The sequence below is a fragment of the Lemur catta genome, chromosome 15, assembly GCF_020740605.2.
Source record: "Lemur catta isolate mLemCat1 chromosome 15, mLemCat1.pri, whole genome shotgun sequence".
NCBI lineage: Eukaryota > Metazoa > Chordata > Mammalia > Primates > Lemuridae > Lemur > Lemur catta.
In genome coordinates this window covers 9867927-9887197 of record NC_059142.1, presented here as the reverse complement: position 1 = coordinate 9887197, position 19271 = coordinate 9867927, and the positions used below count along the sequence as shown (strand labels likewise).

The window sequence follows — 19271 nt, the reverse complement described above, 5'->3', positions numbered from 1 at the left end:
CAGTCTTATGTTCAGTGATCTTTCTCTCCAGCCCATCCTTGGGCATCTCCCAAAACAACCTCTTCCAATTTATTGAATTCAAGCCACTCACCTCTTATATCACCTCTTAGCCTTCCAGTTCATTTATTCATGTATCTTCACTTCTTTCGCCTCATGGAGAACTCCAAACCCTACCAGTTTTTCACTATCCACCAAATCGTTTTTGTGTTTGCTCTCGTTCTTACCCAATTTATATTCATGATCTAACACATAATCACTCTCATGCAAATACCCTAAAATCCCTTCTCCCTCTTTTTAGCAAACCCGCAACCCTGATTAATTTCAACCATCAATCTGCTTGGGTCATTGAACCCAATTATTTATTTCGAGGCTACTAGAGGAAAAGAAATCCACAATAAAGCTCACTGGTCACACTTTAAATCAGTGATTCTTCACTGGGACCAATTGTGCCCCTTCCCTCCCTGGGAGAGCTGGCAATGTCTGGAGACATTTTTGTCACACTGGGGTGCAGGGGAGGGTTCTATTGGCATCCAATTGATAGAAGTCAGGGATGCTGCTAAATATACTATAAGGCACAGGACAACCAAGAATTATCTGCTCTAAAAATGGCAATAGTTGGAGGTAGCAACTCTTCTGGGGAAAAAAATGTCAATAATGTCAAGGCTAAGAAATTCTGCCTTAAATTAACAAGGGCAAGTCTCAAAGCGGCAATTGACACAGGGCCTTTGGACTTGCTGTTCCTTCTGCCTGTAAACACGATTTCCTCATGGTTGGCTTATTATTTAATAGTCACTTCCTCAGAAAGTTCTCCCTGACTTCACCCTAGAGCAGACTCAACCTCATCACATTACCCCGTTTTATTGCCTTCAAAACTTGTGCCATTTTGTTTTTGTCTTTTGTTGCCTGCTACCTCCATCTAGAAAGTAAGTTACAAGAGTGCAGTGTCCTTATCTGTTTTGTTCACTGCTGTATCTCCAGGGTCAACTATAGTGCCTGGCATATTAAACATATTTGTTGAACAGTGGACAAAAATATTGTTTACTTGCAATTCACTCATTCATCAACTATTCACTGGTGATAAAATCCTGACACATCTCTACTCTCTTGGAGCTTATAGTACAGTGACAAGACTAACATTGAATAAATAACGACACAAAATAAATACAGTCATTTCAAACTATGATAAGAGCTTTGAAAGAAAAGTACTGGTAGCTGTGAGAGCGCTCAGCGATGATCTGACTCAGTCTGGGGTGGGGTGGTCAGGCCAGGCTTCCTAGAAGAAGTGATATTTGAGTGATAGCTGAAGGATGAGTTGGTTAGCTGGATAGAGGAAGGTGGGTAGGGAAAATGGAGAAGAGCATCCAGGCATAGACAATGGAGTGTGCGAAGACATTTCAGTGGGAAGGAACATAGTATGTTTCAGGAACAGAGGGAAGGCAGTGTGGCCAGTGCCTCATCAGGCAAGCCATGGTGTGGCACTTACTTGCAGGAACATAAAAGTGCCACCAAAAGATCTTAAACAGGAAATGACAAGCTCTAAGTTTGTAAAAAGAAGTCACTCCAGAGAATAGACTTTAAAAGGACAAGAGTGGAAGCAGGGGGGTTGGTTTGGAGGCAGTTGCAGTTCAGCCTTGGCCTGGCTCGAGGTGGTGGCAGTGAGCTTGGAGAGAAGTTGGATATACTTAAGTAACAAGAAAAATGGAAATTTAGAGCTGGAAGGCACCTTTTAAAAAAGTCTCACCATTAAAAAGAAGAAGAAAAAAAGCCAGTGGCCAGCCTAGACAACATAGAGACCCTATCTCTTAAAAAAACAAAAACAAAAACTCACCATTAATCCAAAAGCACAACAATACAAATGAATAACAAACAGTTCATTAAAGTCTGCATTTTATACAAAAGCAGGTTAATTAGCTTAGCTTGAAAAGTCCTTTAACATGTTTATTGAATAAATGAAGGAGATTTACGAGAAATGTTTGAGAGAGAAGAACAAAGATGGGAAATGCGAGAGAGTGGAAGTAAAAAATGGAGAGAGGAGAATGAAATGAGAGACAGAGTAAGCAGAGTGTACGAGAGTCCGAGCGGTGCGAGGGGGTTGGAGGAAACTGGGCAAGAAGAAAGGGTGGAGGAGGCAGTGACATGCAGTTAGGAAGATGGAAGAAAGACTGATTTCGATGCTAGGCTCCAAGGGGGCTGGAGGTAGGCTACAAGGGTAAACTAAAAGAGAGAGAGAGAAACAGAAGCTACAAAGTAGAAAAGGCAGGAAGGGGAGATGATTAAAGATGAGGGAGGAATGAACAGATGCTTGGGAGAAAGAACAGGGCAATGGCTTGGGGAGAGACAGCAGGAATGCGAGGGTAAGATGGGAGGCAAAAATCACCTTGGAGAGCCAGACGTTAGGGAGAACAGAATGGAGAGGGGAGCAAGAGAGCTCACACCAACAGTCCGGTCCAGGCTCGGGAGGGAAAGAGAAATGGGTGAGTGGCTGGGGCAGGGAGTGGGGAAGGTGGAGGATAGATTTGAAAAGACTTCAAGGGAGGGGAAGGATGGGTGTGGCCAAGACTCTGACCTAGACCTTACTCTGCTCCCCACCCTCGGTGGCTTCTGGCCTCAGTGTAGTTTCTTCCTTCTGCTAGAAGGAGCCTTGATGCTGGAGGGGATATTGACAGGTGGGAGGTGGAAAGTGAAGGGCCCAGGCATTAAGTCATGACAGGGATTGGAATGGGGGGCCAGGAAGGTGGGGGCTGTTGGGGAGCCGTGCTCAGAAACCGGGTGTCTATGGGAGGGTAGAGCCGGAGGGCCAGGAGTAAGAGGGTGCAGTGCTGGGAGGTGTCGCCAGGAGTGGAAACTCCAAGAAGGCTGCTGAAGGGCGTGATTCTCAGGGATCTGGCCAGGGCTCCAGAAGGTGGGATCGGCCAGGGTAGGAGACAGAAGAAAATGGAGAAGAGCCAGAGGGTGGGGGCGAAAGCAGGGCTGGACAAAAAGCACTTACGGCAGAAACGGCAGGGGAAAGGGCGGCGCCAAGGCTGGCCAGGGAAGTCCCCCAGCTCAGGCTCAGCCGTGTCCCAGGCGCACCTGTTAGGAAGAGGGGAAGGGGCATCTTGTGCCCAAGGGAAGTCCAGTCCGAGGGGCTGACTCGGAGTTGGGACTCCGGAGCAGCCACTGCCTTCTCCCCACCAGAGGTCAAAGCCCGGCAAGTGAAGGGGTGTGACCCTGGAGCTCAGGTTTCTTCCTCCTCACCTGGGCAAGGAGGGGTGGGGGCAACGACTTCCGGTTCAGGTGAGTGTCCCTTCGGTGACGTCAGGTCACCTTCTGCCGCCCCTCCGGCCCCGCCCCCCCTCCTGCGCTCTTGGTGCCCGCGGGGCCGCGCCCCCGACGCCCTACATATACTCAGGTGCGTCGCACCTGCTCGCCCGCACCTGCCGGCTCACCTCGGAGCAACCTCTTCCGCGCACCGCAGCCTCGGGCTGACAGCCCAGGATACTCTCTGGGGCTTGCTGGCACCCAGGACCGCGCCCATACGTCCCCTCCACCTTTTGTTTGGGTAGGGTCGTCGAGAGCGCCGGAGGGAACCGCCTGGCCTTCGGGGACCGCTTTTGTTTGGAACCACTCCTCCCGGAGTAGCCTGTTCCCTGTGCTGCGAGACCATCGCTCCACCGGGAGGCCGATTTGTGTGTACTAAGGGTGACAAGAAGATTTGCAGTCACTTGGCCAAGAAGTTTTTTGTCTCTTTGGGTGACTTAAAAACTCCGCCCCAGGTTGTCTTTTGTGGGGCTGTCCCCCAAGTTTTGTTTGTTTTACTGTAGGGTCGCCCGCCCGGCGCCCCTAGTCTTTTTCTGAGGGCGGAAATGGCCAATTCGGGCCTACAGTTGCTGGGCTTTGCCATGGCTCTGGTGGGCTGGGTGGGCCTGGTGGCCTGCACCGCCATCCCGCAGTGGCAGATGAGCTCGTACGCGGGCGACAACATCATCACGGCCCAGGCCATGTACAAGGGGCTGTGGATGGACTGCGTCACGCAGAGCACGGGCATGATGAGCTGCAAAATGTACGACTCAGTGCTCGCCCTGTCGGGTAAGGCCGCGGGAGCGACGGGGCGGACGCGCCCGGGCAGAGGTGGCGGGTGGTGTGCGGGGCAGGGCCGAGGCCCGCGGGGGGCGCCCTGGGTTGCCCCGGAGCTGGAGGAAGCGGAAGTGGTCGGGCGGGCGGTGGGGCTGGCGGCAGCGGGCCGGGGTTCTGGCGGCGCCACGTGAGGCCGCACCCCGGCCCCCTGCGCTCTTCTTCCGCCCCCAACCGGTCTCCTCCTCCGCAGGGGAAGCCTGGGGAAACCGAGTCCGAGGCCGGGGTCATACCCTCCTCCACCGCCCGGGGCAGGCAGTGGCCTCTGACGTCTCCCGCCCTTTTCCCTCAGACAAAAGGGGGCGCGGGGCGAGGCCACGCCGAGGGCCGAGGAGCTGTGCGGTTTGCTAGACGTGGGCCGCCGCCTGCTGCTTCTAATCTTATCGGCCGATTAGCCGAAGCCACAAACCCCGTGTCCTCGATAGCGGGTCAGAGCTGGGACACAGGCTGGGATGTGCGGCCAACGCGGAGGCTCCAGCCACCGTCTCTGCTTCTCTCCGCTGCCCCCTTTCACCCTTCCCCCTACCCGGGGCAGTTTCATCGAAACCCTGGCGCCCCGGGCGGATCCTTGAGCAGAGGGCGGGGCAGGAGCAGGAAGGCCGGGTGTCGGGAGGGGCGGGAACCTGCAGGCTCTGGTCGGGGCCTTGGACACAGAGGACCTAGGCCGGCGGCAGAACCCAGCGCTCGGCTGGAGGGTCCAGTGTTAGTGGGCACCGGCTGGAGCCATCTGAGGGCTGCTTGCATTTCCAGCAATGAGGGCGTCCTTTCCCCTTACCCGCAGGGGCCCTGCAGGCCACTCGAGCCCTAATGGTGATATCCCTTGTGCTGGGTTTCCTGGCCATGTTTGTGGCCACCATGGGCATGAAGTGCACGCGCTGTGGGGGAGACGACAAAGTGAAGAAGGCCCGTATAGCCATGGGCGGAGGCATCATTTTCATCGTGGCAGGTGAGCCACAGGTCCAAGGTGGGCCATGGGCTCCCCTCTCTCCCATCTGGGAGGAGTAAGGGTGGGCAAGGTGCTGGTTTGGGAGCCTCTCAAAACCAGAATCCTCATTCTCTCTCCAGGTCTTGCTGCCTTGGTAGCTTGCTCCTGGTATGGCCATCAGATAGTCACAGACTTTTATAACGCTTTAATCCCCACGAATATTAAGTAAGTTTGGGAGCCCTGCCTCCTTAAGGGATAGGTCTGGGGTCCTGGGATATGGAGGAGGGCAAGGGAAAGCCAAGATTTCTGACCTCAACCCCTTCTCTCCACAGGTACGAGTTTGGCCCTGCCATCTTTATTGGCTGGGCAGGATCCTCTCTTGTCATCCTGGGAGGTGCACTGCTCTCATGCTCCTGTCCCAGGAGTGAGAGCAAAACTGGGTACCGTGCACCCCACTCCTACCCTAAGTCCAACTCTGCCAAGGAGTACGTGTGAGCCGGGACCCCCCCATGTCCCACCCTGACAGGCTATGGGTGTGCCCAGATGCTTGGAAGGACCTGGGGCAGAGCTCAGCCTGTGGGCAGGGTGTAGGACAAAGGCCTCCTGGTCACTTCATCCCTGCACACCATGTACAGTTCTCTAGGGGGTTGGGTAGGGGAGACAAAGAGAGGGGAGGGCGTGCTTTTTGTACCATAATAAAAAGTAAGTTTTGGAAAGCAGGCTTTTTTTCCCTTCAGGGCCTCTGTTTTCCTCCTGTTCAGACCTTTGCAGGGAACTTAGAATCTAAAGTACATCTACTTCAGTTCAAAAAATACTTAACAGAGCACCAGTGGGGTATCCAAGACTGCTCTTGGCCTCCATTTCATTGTTATTGTCATTCAGGCCCCAACACCTAACAACTGACTCTCAAAGGTGCTTGGCTCCCCTCACCCATTCCTACCCACCCCTCTTATTTAAATAGCTACCAAAGAGTTTCTTTTGTAATAAAATATAAAGATTTTATTACGCATGGGGGGGTGTTCTATTCTGTTACCTTACCCTATGCCCTCATCTTTCTGTCTGGTCTCTGGCTTACAGGGCAGAGCCTCCATAGACATAGGGAACAAAGGTGGGGAAGGGACAGAGTAAGGCCAATGCAAAAGAAGAATGGTTCTGGGCCCAAGGTCTTTCCCCTCCCCCACCAATTAGTTTAGACAAATCTGGCCAGTCAAATATCTAGATCATCATCTGGGTCTTCTTGGTCTAGGTCGTCGTAAGCATCTGGCTCATAGAAGATGTGGCTGGTAGCCTGGCCCGGCCCGGGGCGCAGTAGAGCCTGCTGTCTGAGGAGGGAAGAATTGGTGCTGGTGAGGGTGGGTAGAGTGTTTGGATACTGTCTTCCAGGTGACTGTAACTCTCCCTCAGGCAGCCCCTGTTAGGCCTCCTTGTCATTTTCTTGGTTCAAGGATACTCTTCTACTGCTCCTCACCTAACTAACCTTTGCCACACCCATATATTCCTATCTTCCTAGCACTGTTGACTGGAGATAGGGCCACCTCCCAAGGGTCTAGTCTGGCTCAGGCCAGGCCCAGATTGCTCTGAGGACAACCATGACGCTGGGACCCAGGGGTCTAATGGAGAGAAAAGAGACATAAAGGCGTCTGCTATTGTAAAGGGTGTGGGTGGGTGGAGAACCACTCCCAGGACTTGTCTCCAGAAGTGGACTTCAGCCCCTATAAAGTCTGAGAGGTTAATCAATAACCTGCTGTCGCCAGCTCTCTGTGACCCAGATGCTGGGCTCTACTCAGGGATCCATGCACCTAGGCCCCAACCTTACTTTTCAGAGCTGAACTGGAAGGGCAGGGTCAGACTATCTCTGGCTTCTCTCTCTTTCTTGGACAGATGAAGATTAAAGGTCAAATGAGTCGTGGGGTCCACCTGTAGGTACAAAGGATGCTGCCACTCTGCCCCATCCCTGGAATCCCTAACTCCACCCCGCAACCACTGCAGTTTTTATTTTTGTCTCTTCTTCTGCCAGACCCTAAGCTCCATTAGCATTCTTAGATACCGGGGATGTATGAGGATCTAGGTGGGGCTGGGACTCTACAGGGGGCCCCTCTTGGAGATCTACGCTGAAGTCTGGAAGGATGCAGAACCAATGAGTCTGGGGAGAAGAAAGAAGAGAGTTAAAAAGGTTTTTTCCATCTTGGTAACAAACCAGAGAGAATTTAGGACCTCACATCCTCAGCCCCAATCACCTCTCTCAGCCGTTGCCCTCAACTTTTAAATCCTCCTTTAAGTCCCTCCACGTGGACTTGTTCCTTCTTCCCTCTAGTAACCCTCCCCAGTCTTCTCAAAATCCTTTTCCATTTCTGGGAAGACAGAGTCTTTCATTGGTTAAGCTCACAGACTCTGAGTTAGGCAATTGTTAACATTCAAATCCTGTCTCTGCCACTCACTTTATAACCTGGGGTAAGTGATTTAAATTTAAACTTCTCTGGACTGGTTTCCCAGTCTACAACATGGGGATAATTAAACAATCTACCTCACAGGGTAGCTGTGAATAAATGAGAAAAACGATAGAAAACACAGAGAAGTACTCAATCACATCAGCTTTTTTATTGCTCTTCCCATCATGCCACCTCTCTCTCTGACCCCGATCTCCAGTTCTTCCCCGTTGCTTCTCCTGACCTGGTGAGTTGGGCGCTGTCGAGGCCTCCGACAGAGGATGTGGGCTGAGGCCTGGCCCACTGTACCGCCCAGGGTCACCTCAGTCTGAGCAAGGCTGCTCAGTGCTCCCACAGGGCCTGGGCCATGAAGCTCTTCATGTAGCAAGCCCAGCACACGTACCTGCCCCACTGGGGAGCTGTCACCTGGAGAGGGACAAGAAATACAGGGCACAAAGAACAGTAGGGAGCATTCAGGGTGGTGGCCTGGGAGCAAAGAGTGAAGAGGAGAAAAAGGAGAGGCCCACATTCCATCACAGTTTTACCATAATCCTGACTTACCTTGGCCAATCTCACTGCCCTGCTCTGAGCCTCTTCTAGCCCACACCTTAATACACCTTCTTATTCCAAAGTAAATTTGATCAAGGCACCACTCTGACTTCACTCCTTCAGCAGCTCCTCACAGCCTTCAGGATGGAATGAACACTTTTTGCGTCTGGCATCCGTTTAAGTTCGAGCCTCATATCTCACACACTAAACTACTTGCAGTTTTTGCAGCTTGCCAGGATCTCAATCAGTGCCTTTGATTCCCTTCCTTCCTTTTTGGGAGCATTTTCAGAGTGTCAGCCACTACACTAAACACATCACAACATTTTAATCGTACAAATATTCCCTCCCCCATTTAAAGAGGAAACAGAAACACTGAGAGACCAAGTACCTTAATACAACGCTAGGTGTGTTTTAACTCCAAAGCCCATTCAAGTGCCCATAGTGCACTCCAGGGCTAGTCCCAGTGCCCCTGCCTGGCCGACTTTGCCTGACTGACTCCTTGCTCTTCAAGATACTACCCTTCTGAAGATACCCTGTGCATATTGCTATATCATCATGGCCTGTATCAGACTATCTTATAACTGCCTGTTTACCTATCTATATCCTTTATGGAACTTTGAACTTCTGAAGGCAAGGACCCAATTATGAGGTTAGTCTTTATTCTTCTATTAGCTAGAATTATACCTGACACACTATGTATTCAATGTTTGTTGAATGAATGAATGAGGAAAAAAAGTACTTGAAAAGCTGGGCACATGTGTGTACCTGTAGTCCCAACTACCTGGGAGGCTGAGGCAGGAGGATCGCTTCAGCACAGGAGTTTGAGGCCAGCCTGGACAACATAGTAGAGTCTATCTCTTGGGCGGGGGAGGGGATTTGGAGGAAAAAAAAAAAAAGAATGGTAGATGGCATTACGGGGAAGTAAAAAACCAGAAAATAAAGAAATGGAAGAAGGTCTGACTGGAGATCCCTGATGTTTCTCCTTAGGGTGGAAAGGAAATGGGACCCATTTCTTGGCAGGAGCATATGTATGAGATGAAGCAATGAAGGAGGGGTCTCACCAGGGCAGGAGTCCTGATGGCTCAGGGCATGCAGGCTCTGGCAGAGTGTGGTGCAGGGAAGGTGAAGCAACAGCCAGCTGAGTGAATCGAGAGCAATGGTGACAGGACCAGGATCTGTCCTCTTGCACATGGCTGTCAAGGCTTCCAGCGGTCCCCCAGGAAGGGCCTCCCCAGTTTTTGACCAGTTAAGAGGATCTCTGAAGAAGTCATGGTAAACCAGACTACAAAGGGAAAATAGGAGAAAACATAATATTGCCCCTTTCCAATCAATCTCAAACTTCATTCTCTGATCTTTGTCGCTCTGTTTTCTTAATTTTCACTACTATCCTAAATATTAGTGAAGGATAATTGCTGAGAGAATATACTGATTGAGAACAGACAGCCTGAACTCCAGGCTTGGCTTTGCTACTTGCCCCAGGTCACCTGAGAAATTACTTAATCTCCCTAAGACTGTTTCTTTTCTTTTTTTTTTTGGAGACAGAGTCTCGCTCTGTTGCCCGGGCTAGAGTGAGTGCCGTGGCATCAGCCTGGCTCACAGCAACCTCAAACTCCTGGGCTTAAGCGATCCTACTGCCTCAGCCTCCCGAGTAGCTGGGACTACAGGCATGAGCCACCATGCCCGGCTAATTTTTTGTATATATATTTTTAGTTGGCCAGATAATTTCTTTCTATCTTTAGTAGAGACGGGGTCTCACTCTTGCTCAGGCTGGTCTCGAACTCCTGACCTTGAGCAATCCACCCGCCTCGGCCTCCCAGAGCTAGGATTACAGGCGTGAGCCACCGCGCCCGGCCAAGACTGTTTCTTCATTTGTGAAATGGAGATGCTAACCTCTAGGCATTTAGCATAGTGCTTGACACACACTAAATGCTTGAAAAATGTTAGCTTATCACCATTATCAAATATTTCCTGAGTAGTATGTAAAGTATATCATTCTTTGGATTAATAAAGAGAAAGCAGAAGACATAAGACATGATTCCTGCCTATAAAACAGCTTAGAGAAAGTCAAGGATTAAGTTATGGAGTACTAACTACAGGAAAACATAACTCAGCTCAGAAAAGGGAGAGTGACATGGGCTAGAAATCCTAGGAAAGCTCCATGGTAGCAGAACTTGTCATAAAGGACCACCTCTTGTCACAACAATGGCTAATATAAAATTAGAGCTCAACGGATACATGTTTGCTACTATTATCCTCTGAGCTGTCCAGACCAGGAAGCAGAAAAGCATTCTACTAATGGTTCTTTTCTTTTTGGAAATAGGATCTTGCTTTGTCACCCAGGCTGGAGTGCAGTGGTACGATCATAAGCTCACTGTAAACTTGTAACTCCTGGGCTCAAGTGATCCTACCACCTCAGCCTCCTGAGTAGCTGGGAGTACAGGTGTGCACCACCAGCAACTAATTTTTAAATTTTTTGTAGAGACAGGGTCTCCCTATGTTGCCCAGGCTGGTCTCGAACTCCTGGCCTCAAGCGATCCTCCTGCTTTGGCCTCCCAAAGTGCTGGGATTACAGGCATGAGCCACGGTGCCAGGCCTACTGATGGTTCTTAATCTCTCCTGACCAGGCATATCTGGATCCTTTCTTCTATCTCACATCAGTCAATAAGTCCTGGGAATTTTACCCACTGAGGTCTTTTGACATTAGTTCTAAACTCTCCACCCCTACTGCTACCGTGTTAAGCCAGGCCTCTGTCACTTCCTACCATTATTTTCTAAGACTCATTAGGGCAGAGAACAGGTCTGTCTCATTCACTGTTTCTCCAGTGTCTAGCACAGCACCTGGTTTACAACCGGTGCTCAGAATATATATACACCTAATGAGTGAACATGCATTAATGGATTGCTGCATTAGCCTTTCCCACATCGTGCCCCTGTCTCCAGGCTGCCATCTTCCAATCCAATCCAATACTGTGGTCAACGGATTAGTGTTTCTAATGGGTATGGTGTTATCACTCTCCTCCCAAATTTTCAAATGACTCCCCACTGCCTTTAGGACAACAATCTAAACTCCTTTTCATGCTCTGTAAGACCATTTACAATCAGGTACAACTTCTATGATCTCTGCTTTGGATTCCCCAAATACTTCTCCTCCATTCCTCTTACTAATTCTTGCCTTCTGAAAGATCCATATCCGTTTCTTCAATGAATATTTAAGTAGCCGCTACTACATAGCAGATTTTGCGCTTGTTGCTGTAAAGGAAGCGCCTTAGCAACAGAGGTCCCACATATAATGAAATATCTTCCAATCTGGACTTACCGGTTGTTGATATCGGAGTCGAAACCTTCACGAAACTCTTCTTCGCTCACTTCACAGCCCAGGATGTGGACTTGCTCCCCACTGAGGCAGAGACGAGAGGGGAGGGTCCAAGAGTGCGGCACAAGCTCCCTTTCCAGGGTAGAACCGGGAGACGCTGAGGGGTACTCACCTCAGTGCAGATTTCTTGATCAGCGCCTTCAAGAGACTGCGCCCCTCCCACTCTACGGAATCTGGAGAGAGCGAGGGAAAGATAGAGTGTTGAGAGCAGTGGGGTTTCCGCCTTCACGAACCCACCGCGACTTCCAACTCCAGCCTGTGACCCATGGCCCTTCCTCTCCTCTCCCGTCCCCTAAGCCAGGCCCAGAACCCCCTGTGCCGCCGGCTCTCACCCCGAAGCAGCATCAGGCCGCCTAGGCCCAAGAGCGAGTCCAACATCTCCGACTTGTGCCCGGTCTCCCGTCGGGCGCCCCCTGATGGCGTCATGGCCCACTGCCCTCCCCTTCCTGATAAAAGGGGCGGGGCTTTCATGATTCCTCCCACCACTAAGAGCTAACATAGCCTGGATAGAGAAGTGATTACGTTCAATAGTCCCAGGGGGACTTAACGGAGGGTACCCTCCCAAGCCCTAGCGCACATTCGTAGGCACCACACCCGCGGTCTACATAGTCATTGCGACTGGGGCGGGAAGAGCCGTTAGGGCAGTTGTCAATGGCGGGGGGGAGGAGGTCCCACGAGGCGCACCCCCGCCGAGTCTGTACCACTAGGGCAAATGACGTTTACCCAGCCCCCTCCACGCCGTTCGAGGCGGGACCTGCTTCGTCCCAGGCCCCGCCCCGCAGCCACCTTCAGCGCGTGCGCGATATTGCAGCCTTGTTCGGAGCCTTCTCCGCTTTGCTTATCCCTACCCCCATAGACCGAATAGGGGGAACATGAGTCCGGGTGAAGCGAATACACGTCACCACCGGAAGTAGTGTCAGAGAGGAAGAGGAGGGGGGAAGACAGGAGGAGGGAGCCCTCTGGGCAGTAAAATGGCGCCTGTCAGAGTGGGAAACCCAGCTGCAGAGGCTGCAGTCCCGCTCCCCAGCAGCTAAAGGACCCTCGAGCTCGGGGAGGGGGAGGCCGCTCCGGCCCAGCACTCCGCCCCCTCTGGCTCCCCCTCCCCCTTCTTCTCCGCTCCTTCGCTTAGCAGGCCCGTTCTCTGCCGAGGCCCTTCGCGCGCCGCTACCCCTGCCCGCCCCTTTCCCGCGAGCAGCCCCCTAGCGCGCCTGCGCAGCGAGCCACTCTCCGCTTTTCCCCTTCCCCTCCCCCTCCCTTCTCCCTTCTTCCCTTCTTCCCTTCTCCCTAACCCCCTCCCCCACAGCCCCCTCCCCCAATTATCCATCCCCTTCCCTCCCGCTCTCCGAGGACCCCTTCCTAGCCCGACCTATCTCGGCCGGCAACCTTCGCGAAGCCGTCGGTGCCACTCCCCGCCCATGTGGGCCCCCGCGGGCTGCCCACGCCTGCCCCCCAGCTCCCCGTTCCGCTGGGCTTTTCCCTCGTCAGGGGTGGCTTTCTGAGCCGCCCGCTCCGTGCCCCTTTCTGCAGCCTCTCCTGCCACTCGGGGCCCCCGTTCCCCCTCCCGGCGGCGGGGGGCTGCCCCCGGGGGGCTGGCGGAGCTGGGCCGCGGGGGCCCCGGGGCCGGCGGTGCCGGGGTCATCGGGATGATGCGGACGCAGTGTCTGCTGGGGCTGCGCACGTTCGTGGCCTTCGCCGCCAAGCTCTGGAGCTTCTTCATTTACCTTTTGCGGAGGCAGATCCGCACGGTGAGCCTGGGTGGGCGCTAGCGGTGATGGGGACCTCTGTCCGCGGTGCTCACGGGTTTTCATAAAGTGTCAAGCCTATGTTTGGGCCTAGGAAGGGAATCCGGGGGCTTTTCCTACTGGAGAATCAGGGCACCATAAGCTGGGCGTGGGGTGGGGAAGAAGGAGACCCTTGTAATAGAACCGAGACCTGAGGGGTTTTGATGGGCGTAGATGGGACAGGATTTGGCAACTCTTGGGGGCTAGGGTGGTGGGTGGGGCGCTCTTAAAGAAAGCTGGAGTTGTTGCTAAAGAAACCGAGACGCGGGGAACACCTGTTTGATGGCAGCCAGATCAGTTGATGTGAGCTTGTGAAAGACCCTTCTATTAGAACCTGTGTGTGTTTGGTCTCATAACCAGGGAGAGACAGGCTTTTATGTGTAAGGGCGGAGGTAGGTGGGAGGGTGTCTGTGACAAACAAGGATGGGAACTTAAAAGGCCTGGGTGAGGAGAAACCCCTGCAGTTTCCATTAAGGGTATTCCTCAAAAAAGGCTCCAAAAACTTACATCATAGTCTGAGTGTGGGTATCTGGATTTATTGAGACCCTGAGACTAAAGATGATGCTTTTATGATGGGCTTCTTTAGTTGTGGGAGGGATCACGTTAAAGTTTGGGTGTCCCTGTCAGAAGACAGCGCTGGTCAGTTGTAAGGCTTGAATCTGAGGGCACACTTGTTCTCCAGGAGACCCTAGCATTATATGGGATACTGAGGGGAGTGGAGACTTTGGATGTACCCAAGCATCTCTGGGTTCCCTCCACCATAGCTTTTCTCCAAGGTCAGAGCGTCTTAAGCTAACATCATTTTAATGAATGTGCCCTTGTGTTCTCATCACCACTGGGGAGAATCTTCTAAAGGAGTCTAGAGAGAATTTAGTGAGCTGGGGTACAGAGATTCTCAGTCTGTACTCTTTGGCATACCCCAGTAAAATTTGAAAGAATAAAACCAGGTAGGGGCAGCATAAGTCAAGGGAATTTCCAAAAAGCCCTGGGTGGTAGTAGTGGTTGACGTAACTGATTTGGGGGAATGGGCCTGGCCTCTTTTTTTTTTTTTAACCAATCTACTCCTTCCACTTCCTGATTTAGGGTTAGGACTGTTCAGGATGGTTGTGGTTGTAGGCAGGGCTATTCCCCTGTGACAAGAGCTAGGAGCCAAGAAAAATTTGGGGTCAGAGGTGCTGAGATATGTTTGGGGCTAGCTCCTTGGGTTTTCTTTATGAGTTGACTGCCATCTTCTCTGTCTGACCTTCTCTCCCTAACACATCAGTATTCTGGGTGGAGAGAGTAGTGCTCCAGCCCATCGAGAGGTTAGTTACCTCCAAAATTACTCTCCTTTGGGCAGCACTGACCACACAGCCTTTTTGTCCTCCCTTCCTTTCCAATCTGGTTTTTTCCCCCACCCCCTTTCTGGCAGATGGTTGGAGCATTCCCTACATGCCCAGCATATGCAACCTGAGATAGCAGGGCAGGACACCCGAGCTGTTTCGGCCCTCATCAGGGCCCAGGGAGAAAAGACTGGCGGATGCCTTGGGATTAGGGGGAGAAGGCCCCTTGATTTGCAAGCTGGGAGCCTGGTTCTTTTATGCTGTGGGGCCTAGGGATGGACTGAAGAACATTTGTCTGTGCCTTAGAAGGAAAGAGCAGAGGAGGGAATTGCCAGGCTTTGCATGGGGAGATCTGAGTATTAGGAAATAGGAGCCTCTAGAGAAAGGTTGGAGAAGCAGAGGGGAAGGCTGAGGTGATGACGTCCTTGTCCCTTCTTCACCTTTCACTCACAGCCCTTACTCACTCTGGCCCTCTGCATGCCATCAGTCACCTTGGGAGGTGGGGCTTTCCAGTATTCTCTGCCTTGCCCTAGGTACCAGGATAAGGAGGCTGTTCAGAGGACTGAGGTTCTCTGTAACTTGTGACTTGGCTAGGAGAGAGAGATGTGGACAGGTGGCTGGTTAAAATAGGTCTGGTGGCCCCCAGCCAGAGGAACTTAGCTGACCTGACAACCTTTGGATTCCCTCATTCTCTGTTCCCATGAGGAATCCAAGGACCTCCTCTCCTAACTCCTACCCAGTCTACTAAGGAATCTGAGGCTCTCAGTTCCCAATGTGAGATGATGGAATTTGCCACAAAGAATCCTTGGGGTGAAGGTGGGGGGGCTCATGTGTTTCTTTGTTCAGCATAGCAGGATCGTATCACGGTTAAGAGGGCAGGTTCTTAGGTTGGACTGCATGGATACAATCCTGGCGCCACCACTGCATCAATTCTACTAACGTTAATTGACTACCCTTGCTACAGTGTTCCAAGCACTGGGAATACAGCCATGATTGAGACAAAAATCTGTGTTTTCGTGGAGTTTTTATTCTAATTGGGGAGAAAAATAAGATAATTCGTAGCTGTGTGGCCTCAGGCAAAGTATTTAACCCCTCCAAGCCTTGGTTTCTTCATCCTTAAAACAGGGATAATATTATTAGGGTTGTTTTGAGGATTAAATAATCCTAAATCAGAAACACAGTGCATATGGTAAATGTTCAATATATGCTACCTCTTACTGTTATTGGGGAAGATATTCTTGTCAAGGGTTCTAATCATCTCTTTTGCTATTCTTAGGTAATTCAGTACCAAACTGTTCGATATGATATCCTTCCCTTATCTCCTGTGTCCCGGAATCGGCTAGGTGAGTATACTGGCTGGGAATACTCCTTTAAAGTGAGGTAGGGTTCCAGCTCTGGGCCGGAGGTCAGTCGGTGTTATCCCTTCCCATTGTGGTTCAGCCCAGGTGAAGAGGAAGATCTTGGTGCTGGATCTGGATGAGACACTTATTCACTCTCACCATGATGGGGTCCTGAGGCCCACAGTCCGGCCTGGAACGCCTCCTGACTTCATCCTCAAGGTGTGTGGGAGTGGGGAGTGATGATATAGTTACATCTGTTACTGTGCCCAGCCCTGGAATCCCTTTTCTGGTCCCAGAGCATCTGGTCCTCATCCCCTGGTACCAGTGTCAGCCTGAAGGAGGGAAGCAGGTGGTGGTGGTAGGGTTGGCTGGGGTGTCCTCTAGGCCTGTGTTGTGGTACTCAGGACTTCCCCTAGACGATCCTTGTTCCTTTATAGGTGGTAATAGACAAACATCCTGTCCGGTTTTTTGTACATAAGAGGCCCCATGTGGATTTCTTCTTAGAAGTGGTAAGTTTGCAGGAGCTAAAGGGAGCTCTGTGATGGTTTTAGGGCTCTGGGAATTTAGAGGATTTGGAGGAAGGGATAAGAAGAAATAGGTAAAAGCAGTTTTGGAGAGGGGAGGCTGTAGGGTGGTAGGGGAATGACTTTCAGTAATTGGGATTGATTTGTTGTGCTGATGTAAGCCATAGGCATCTTTCTCTTTTTTTCTTGCATCTCTGAATCTTAAGGGTATAGGATGCCTCAGAAACTGAGTTTGGAGGTTTTGGGGGGTGGGGGTGGTTCAGAATTTTGCATCTCCAGAGACACTGATGTTGATGGAAGGCTTGAAGGACTATGCTGGCATCCTAGTGAAAGAGAACTGTATGGTTAAATGAATGATCATGATATATGACATTTCCCGCTTCCCCAATCCATTTCAGGTGAGCCAGTGGTATGAGCTGGTTGTGTTTACAGCAAGCATGGAGATCTATGGCTCTGCTGTGGCAGATAAACTGGACAATAGCAGAAGCATTCTCAAGAGGAGATACTACAGACAGGTAAGGGGCTGGAATACAGGTCTAAGAGTGAAGCCCGGGAGGTAGACCACCGGGGAGGGATCTGGGTTTGGGGCAGTTGCCTTGGAGGGGGTATGGGCGAGGCATATTTGATTATCCCCTGCCTTCCAGCACTGCACTTTGGAGTTGGGCAGCTACATCAAGGACCTCTCTGTGGTCCACAGTGACCTCTCCAGCATTGTGATCCTGGATAACTCCCCTGGGGCTTACAGGAGCCATCCAGGTACGGGGTGGGGGAAGGTGGTAAGTCTGGCAGGACCAGAACATGGTTCTGAGAAGGTATTTTGACTGCAGGGAACTAGGAGGCAGATGGCCTGGGCCTTGGTCTTTGAGAGCTGGAATTTACTGGTTTATTATAGGTCCAAATGCAAGTTTTCTATTTCAAATGAGACACCCCCACATGTCCATTTCACAAATCAGATTTCTTACATCAAATTTTTTTCAATTGAGGCACAATGGCAATAGATTTGACTAGAAGCCTCACATTAATACTAGATCTGGTGGTTAAAATTTAATTTTATTTTGGAGGATAAATCAGGAAGGTTTTACTGAGGTTGACTTTGGGTAGGGGGAGGTATATAAAAACATTTAGTCTCTCTTAAATCCTTTGTTTCTTCTCACCTGCATTTTCACACACTCTAGACAATGCCATCCCCATCAAATCCTGGTTCAGTGACCCCAGTGACACAGCCCTTCTCAACCTGCTCCCGATGCTGGATGCCCTCAGGTAAGGGAAGTGGGCTCTAGACACTTGGCTTTCTGAGGAAAGGAGGAGATGGGGGATCCCAAAAGGGAATTAAACAAAGTTTGTCCTGTTTTATTTACTTACCTCTCTCCTTAAGAACTTAGCATTTGGACCCAGGTCTTTTTACTCCAGAGCTCATCATTGTTAGCTATTGGGTTTTGGGGACATTGAACCTTTCTCATCAATGTGAAAATGGAGATAGTATCAGCCCCACATCTCGCCTTGCACTAGTGTTGTGAGGATAGCAACTATGAGGTACTCTACCAATGCAAGTTATTGTCATTCCAGGTTCACCGCTGATGTTCGTTCTGTGCTGAGCCGAAACCTTCACCAACATAGGCTCTGGTGACAGCTGCTCCCCCTCCACCTGAGTTGGGGTGGGGGGGAAAGGGAGGGCGAGCCCTTGGGATGCCGTCTGATGCCCTGTCCAATGTGAGGACTGCCTGGGCAGGGTCTGCCCCTCCCACCCTCTCTTCCCTGGGAGCCTTGCACTCCATTTGGAGTCTGGATGGACACGTGGGCCGGACTCTGAAGCAGCCTCACTCTAACTTCGTGTTCACACTCCATGGAAACCCCAGACTGGGACACAGGCGGAGGTCTAGGAGAGCCGGAACAATGTCTGTGGTGGAGAGGCAGGACTGGCCAGAGAGAGAGACAGACGGACGATGATCCAGGAGGTTCAAAGAGAAGCCAAGTCAGCTTTGTTGTGATTTGATTTTTTAAAAACTGTTGTACAAAACTGATCCAATTCTTCACTCCTGCTCCAAGGTCTGGGCTGTGGGTGGGAGACTGGGATTTTGGGCCACTGGACTTTCCCCAAATTTGTCTCCCCTTACTTTCCCTCCTTTTTTTCTCTCCCTAGATTTTCTCAGACCTGTAACCAGCTTTCTCTCTTTTTTTCCTTTCCTCTCTTTTAAACCATGCATTATAACTTTGAAACCAAAGCTGCCCTAGATTTTTCTCTGGGGTTTTGGGAAATAAAGGGAGAGGACTTTGTTCGTATCCACCCTGTCCCCTAAGCAGAGGTGGACTGCTGTTGGATCCAAGGAGTAAGGGGAAAGGTGATGTTGAGTATGCGAATGGAAAGTCTACGCCAGATGCTTTGGCGGGAAGGGCTGAGTGATGGAATGGGCGCCCCGGTGGGAAGTGGAAGGACACCTTTAGAAAGCCATGAACTATAGAAACATGAAAAACCTGGACGCCCAAAGGGCATATAGTTGGAGAAAGACCGGGCTTGGCCTGCAGGACTGACGTGGACAGGTTAAGCGGGCGCTGCCCCCAGGCGGCTGGTGCCCACGACCGCCACTGTTCGGGCGGGGCAGGCCTCCCTCCGGGCTCTCGCCTCGCGGGCTCCACCTCCCCAGCGCGCTCCTCTTCCTCCTCGCAGCCGGCTCTACATCCTTGCACCCGCCACGTGACGCTCCGCCCTCCTCTGAGATCACATGATTCGGCTATACACATCCTGAAAGTGTTCCTCCGCGCTGGCGTAGTTCCTACCTTTCGGACCTCCTCTGCAGTTACTATTGGTCCACTCCTGGAACTTAGCGTTCCATACGTCTCTCCAAACATCTGTTTCCTTTTTGACCTCTTATTTCTGGAGACAGTCTCAGCCACTTGGGTACTATTTTGTTTTGGTGTCA

General features: G+C 51.3%; 3 protein-coding genes across 5 annotated transcripts; 2 read left to right on the top strand and 1 right to left on the bottom strand.

The window, feature by feature from the left end:
• The first annotated feature begins 3129 nt into the window (after positions 1-3129).
• CLDN7 (claudin 7) lies at positions 3130-5759 on the top strand. Its single transcript, XM_045570066.1, has 4 exons — positions 3130-4068; positions 4895-5059; positions 5179-5263; positions 5371-5759. Exons 1-4 carry the CDS (start codon positions 3846-3848, stop codon positions 5531-5533), a joined length of 636 nt encoding a protein of 211 aa, XP_045426022.1. The 5' UTR covers positions 3130-3845; the 3' UTR covers positions 5534-5759.
• Positions 5760-6010: 251 nt separating this feature from the next.
• Positions 6011-12077, bottom strand: ELP5 (elongator acetyltransferase complex subunit 5). Of its 2 annotated transcripts, XM_045570062.1 has the most exons (8): positions 11719-12077; positions 11499-11559; positions 11330-11410; positions 9075-9295; positions 7709-7890; positions 7086-7181; positions 6855-6955; positions 6011-6360 (listed from the first exon to the last, which is right to left on the bottom strand). In XM_045570062.1, exons 1-8 carry the CDS (start codon positions 11855-11857, stop codon positions 6246-6248), a joined length of 996 nt encoding a protein of 331 aa, XP_045426018.1. In that variant the 5' UTR covers positions 11858-12077; the 3' UTR covers positions 6011-6245. The 2 variants fall into 2 exon arrangements, with proteins under 2 accessions (XP_045426018.1, XP_045426019.1); XM_045570063.1 differs by lacking the exon at positions 6855-6955.
• Positions 12078-12198: 121 nt separating this feature from the next.
• CTDNEP1 (CTD nuclear envelope phosphatase 1) lies at positions 12199-18575 on the top strand. 2 transcript variants are annotated; one of them, XM_045570065.1, is made up of 9 exons: positions 12199-13131; positions 15766-15832; positions 15930-16048; positions 16267-16338; positions 16752-16868; positions 16998-17109; positions 17529-17613; positions 17920-17976; positions 18210-18575. In XM_045570065.1, coding segments are annotated over exons 1-9 (732 nt in total). In that variant the 5' UTR covers positions 12199-13029; the 3' UTR covers positions 18211-18575. The 2 variants fall into 2 exon arrangements, with proteins under 2 accessions (XP_045426021.1, XP_045426020.1); XM_045570064.1 differs by having other exon boundaries at positions 17920-18575.
• Positions 18576-19271: the final 696 nt, after the last annotated feature.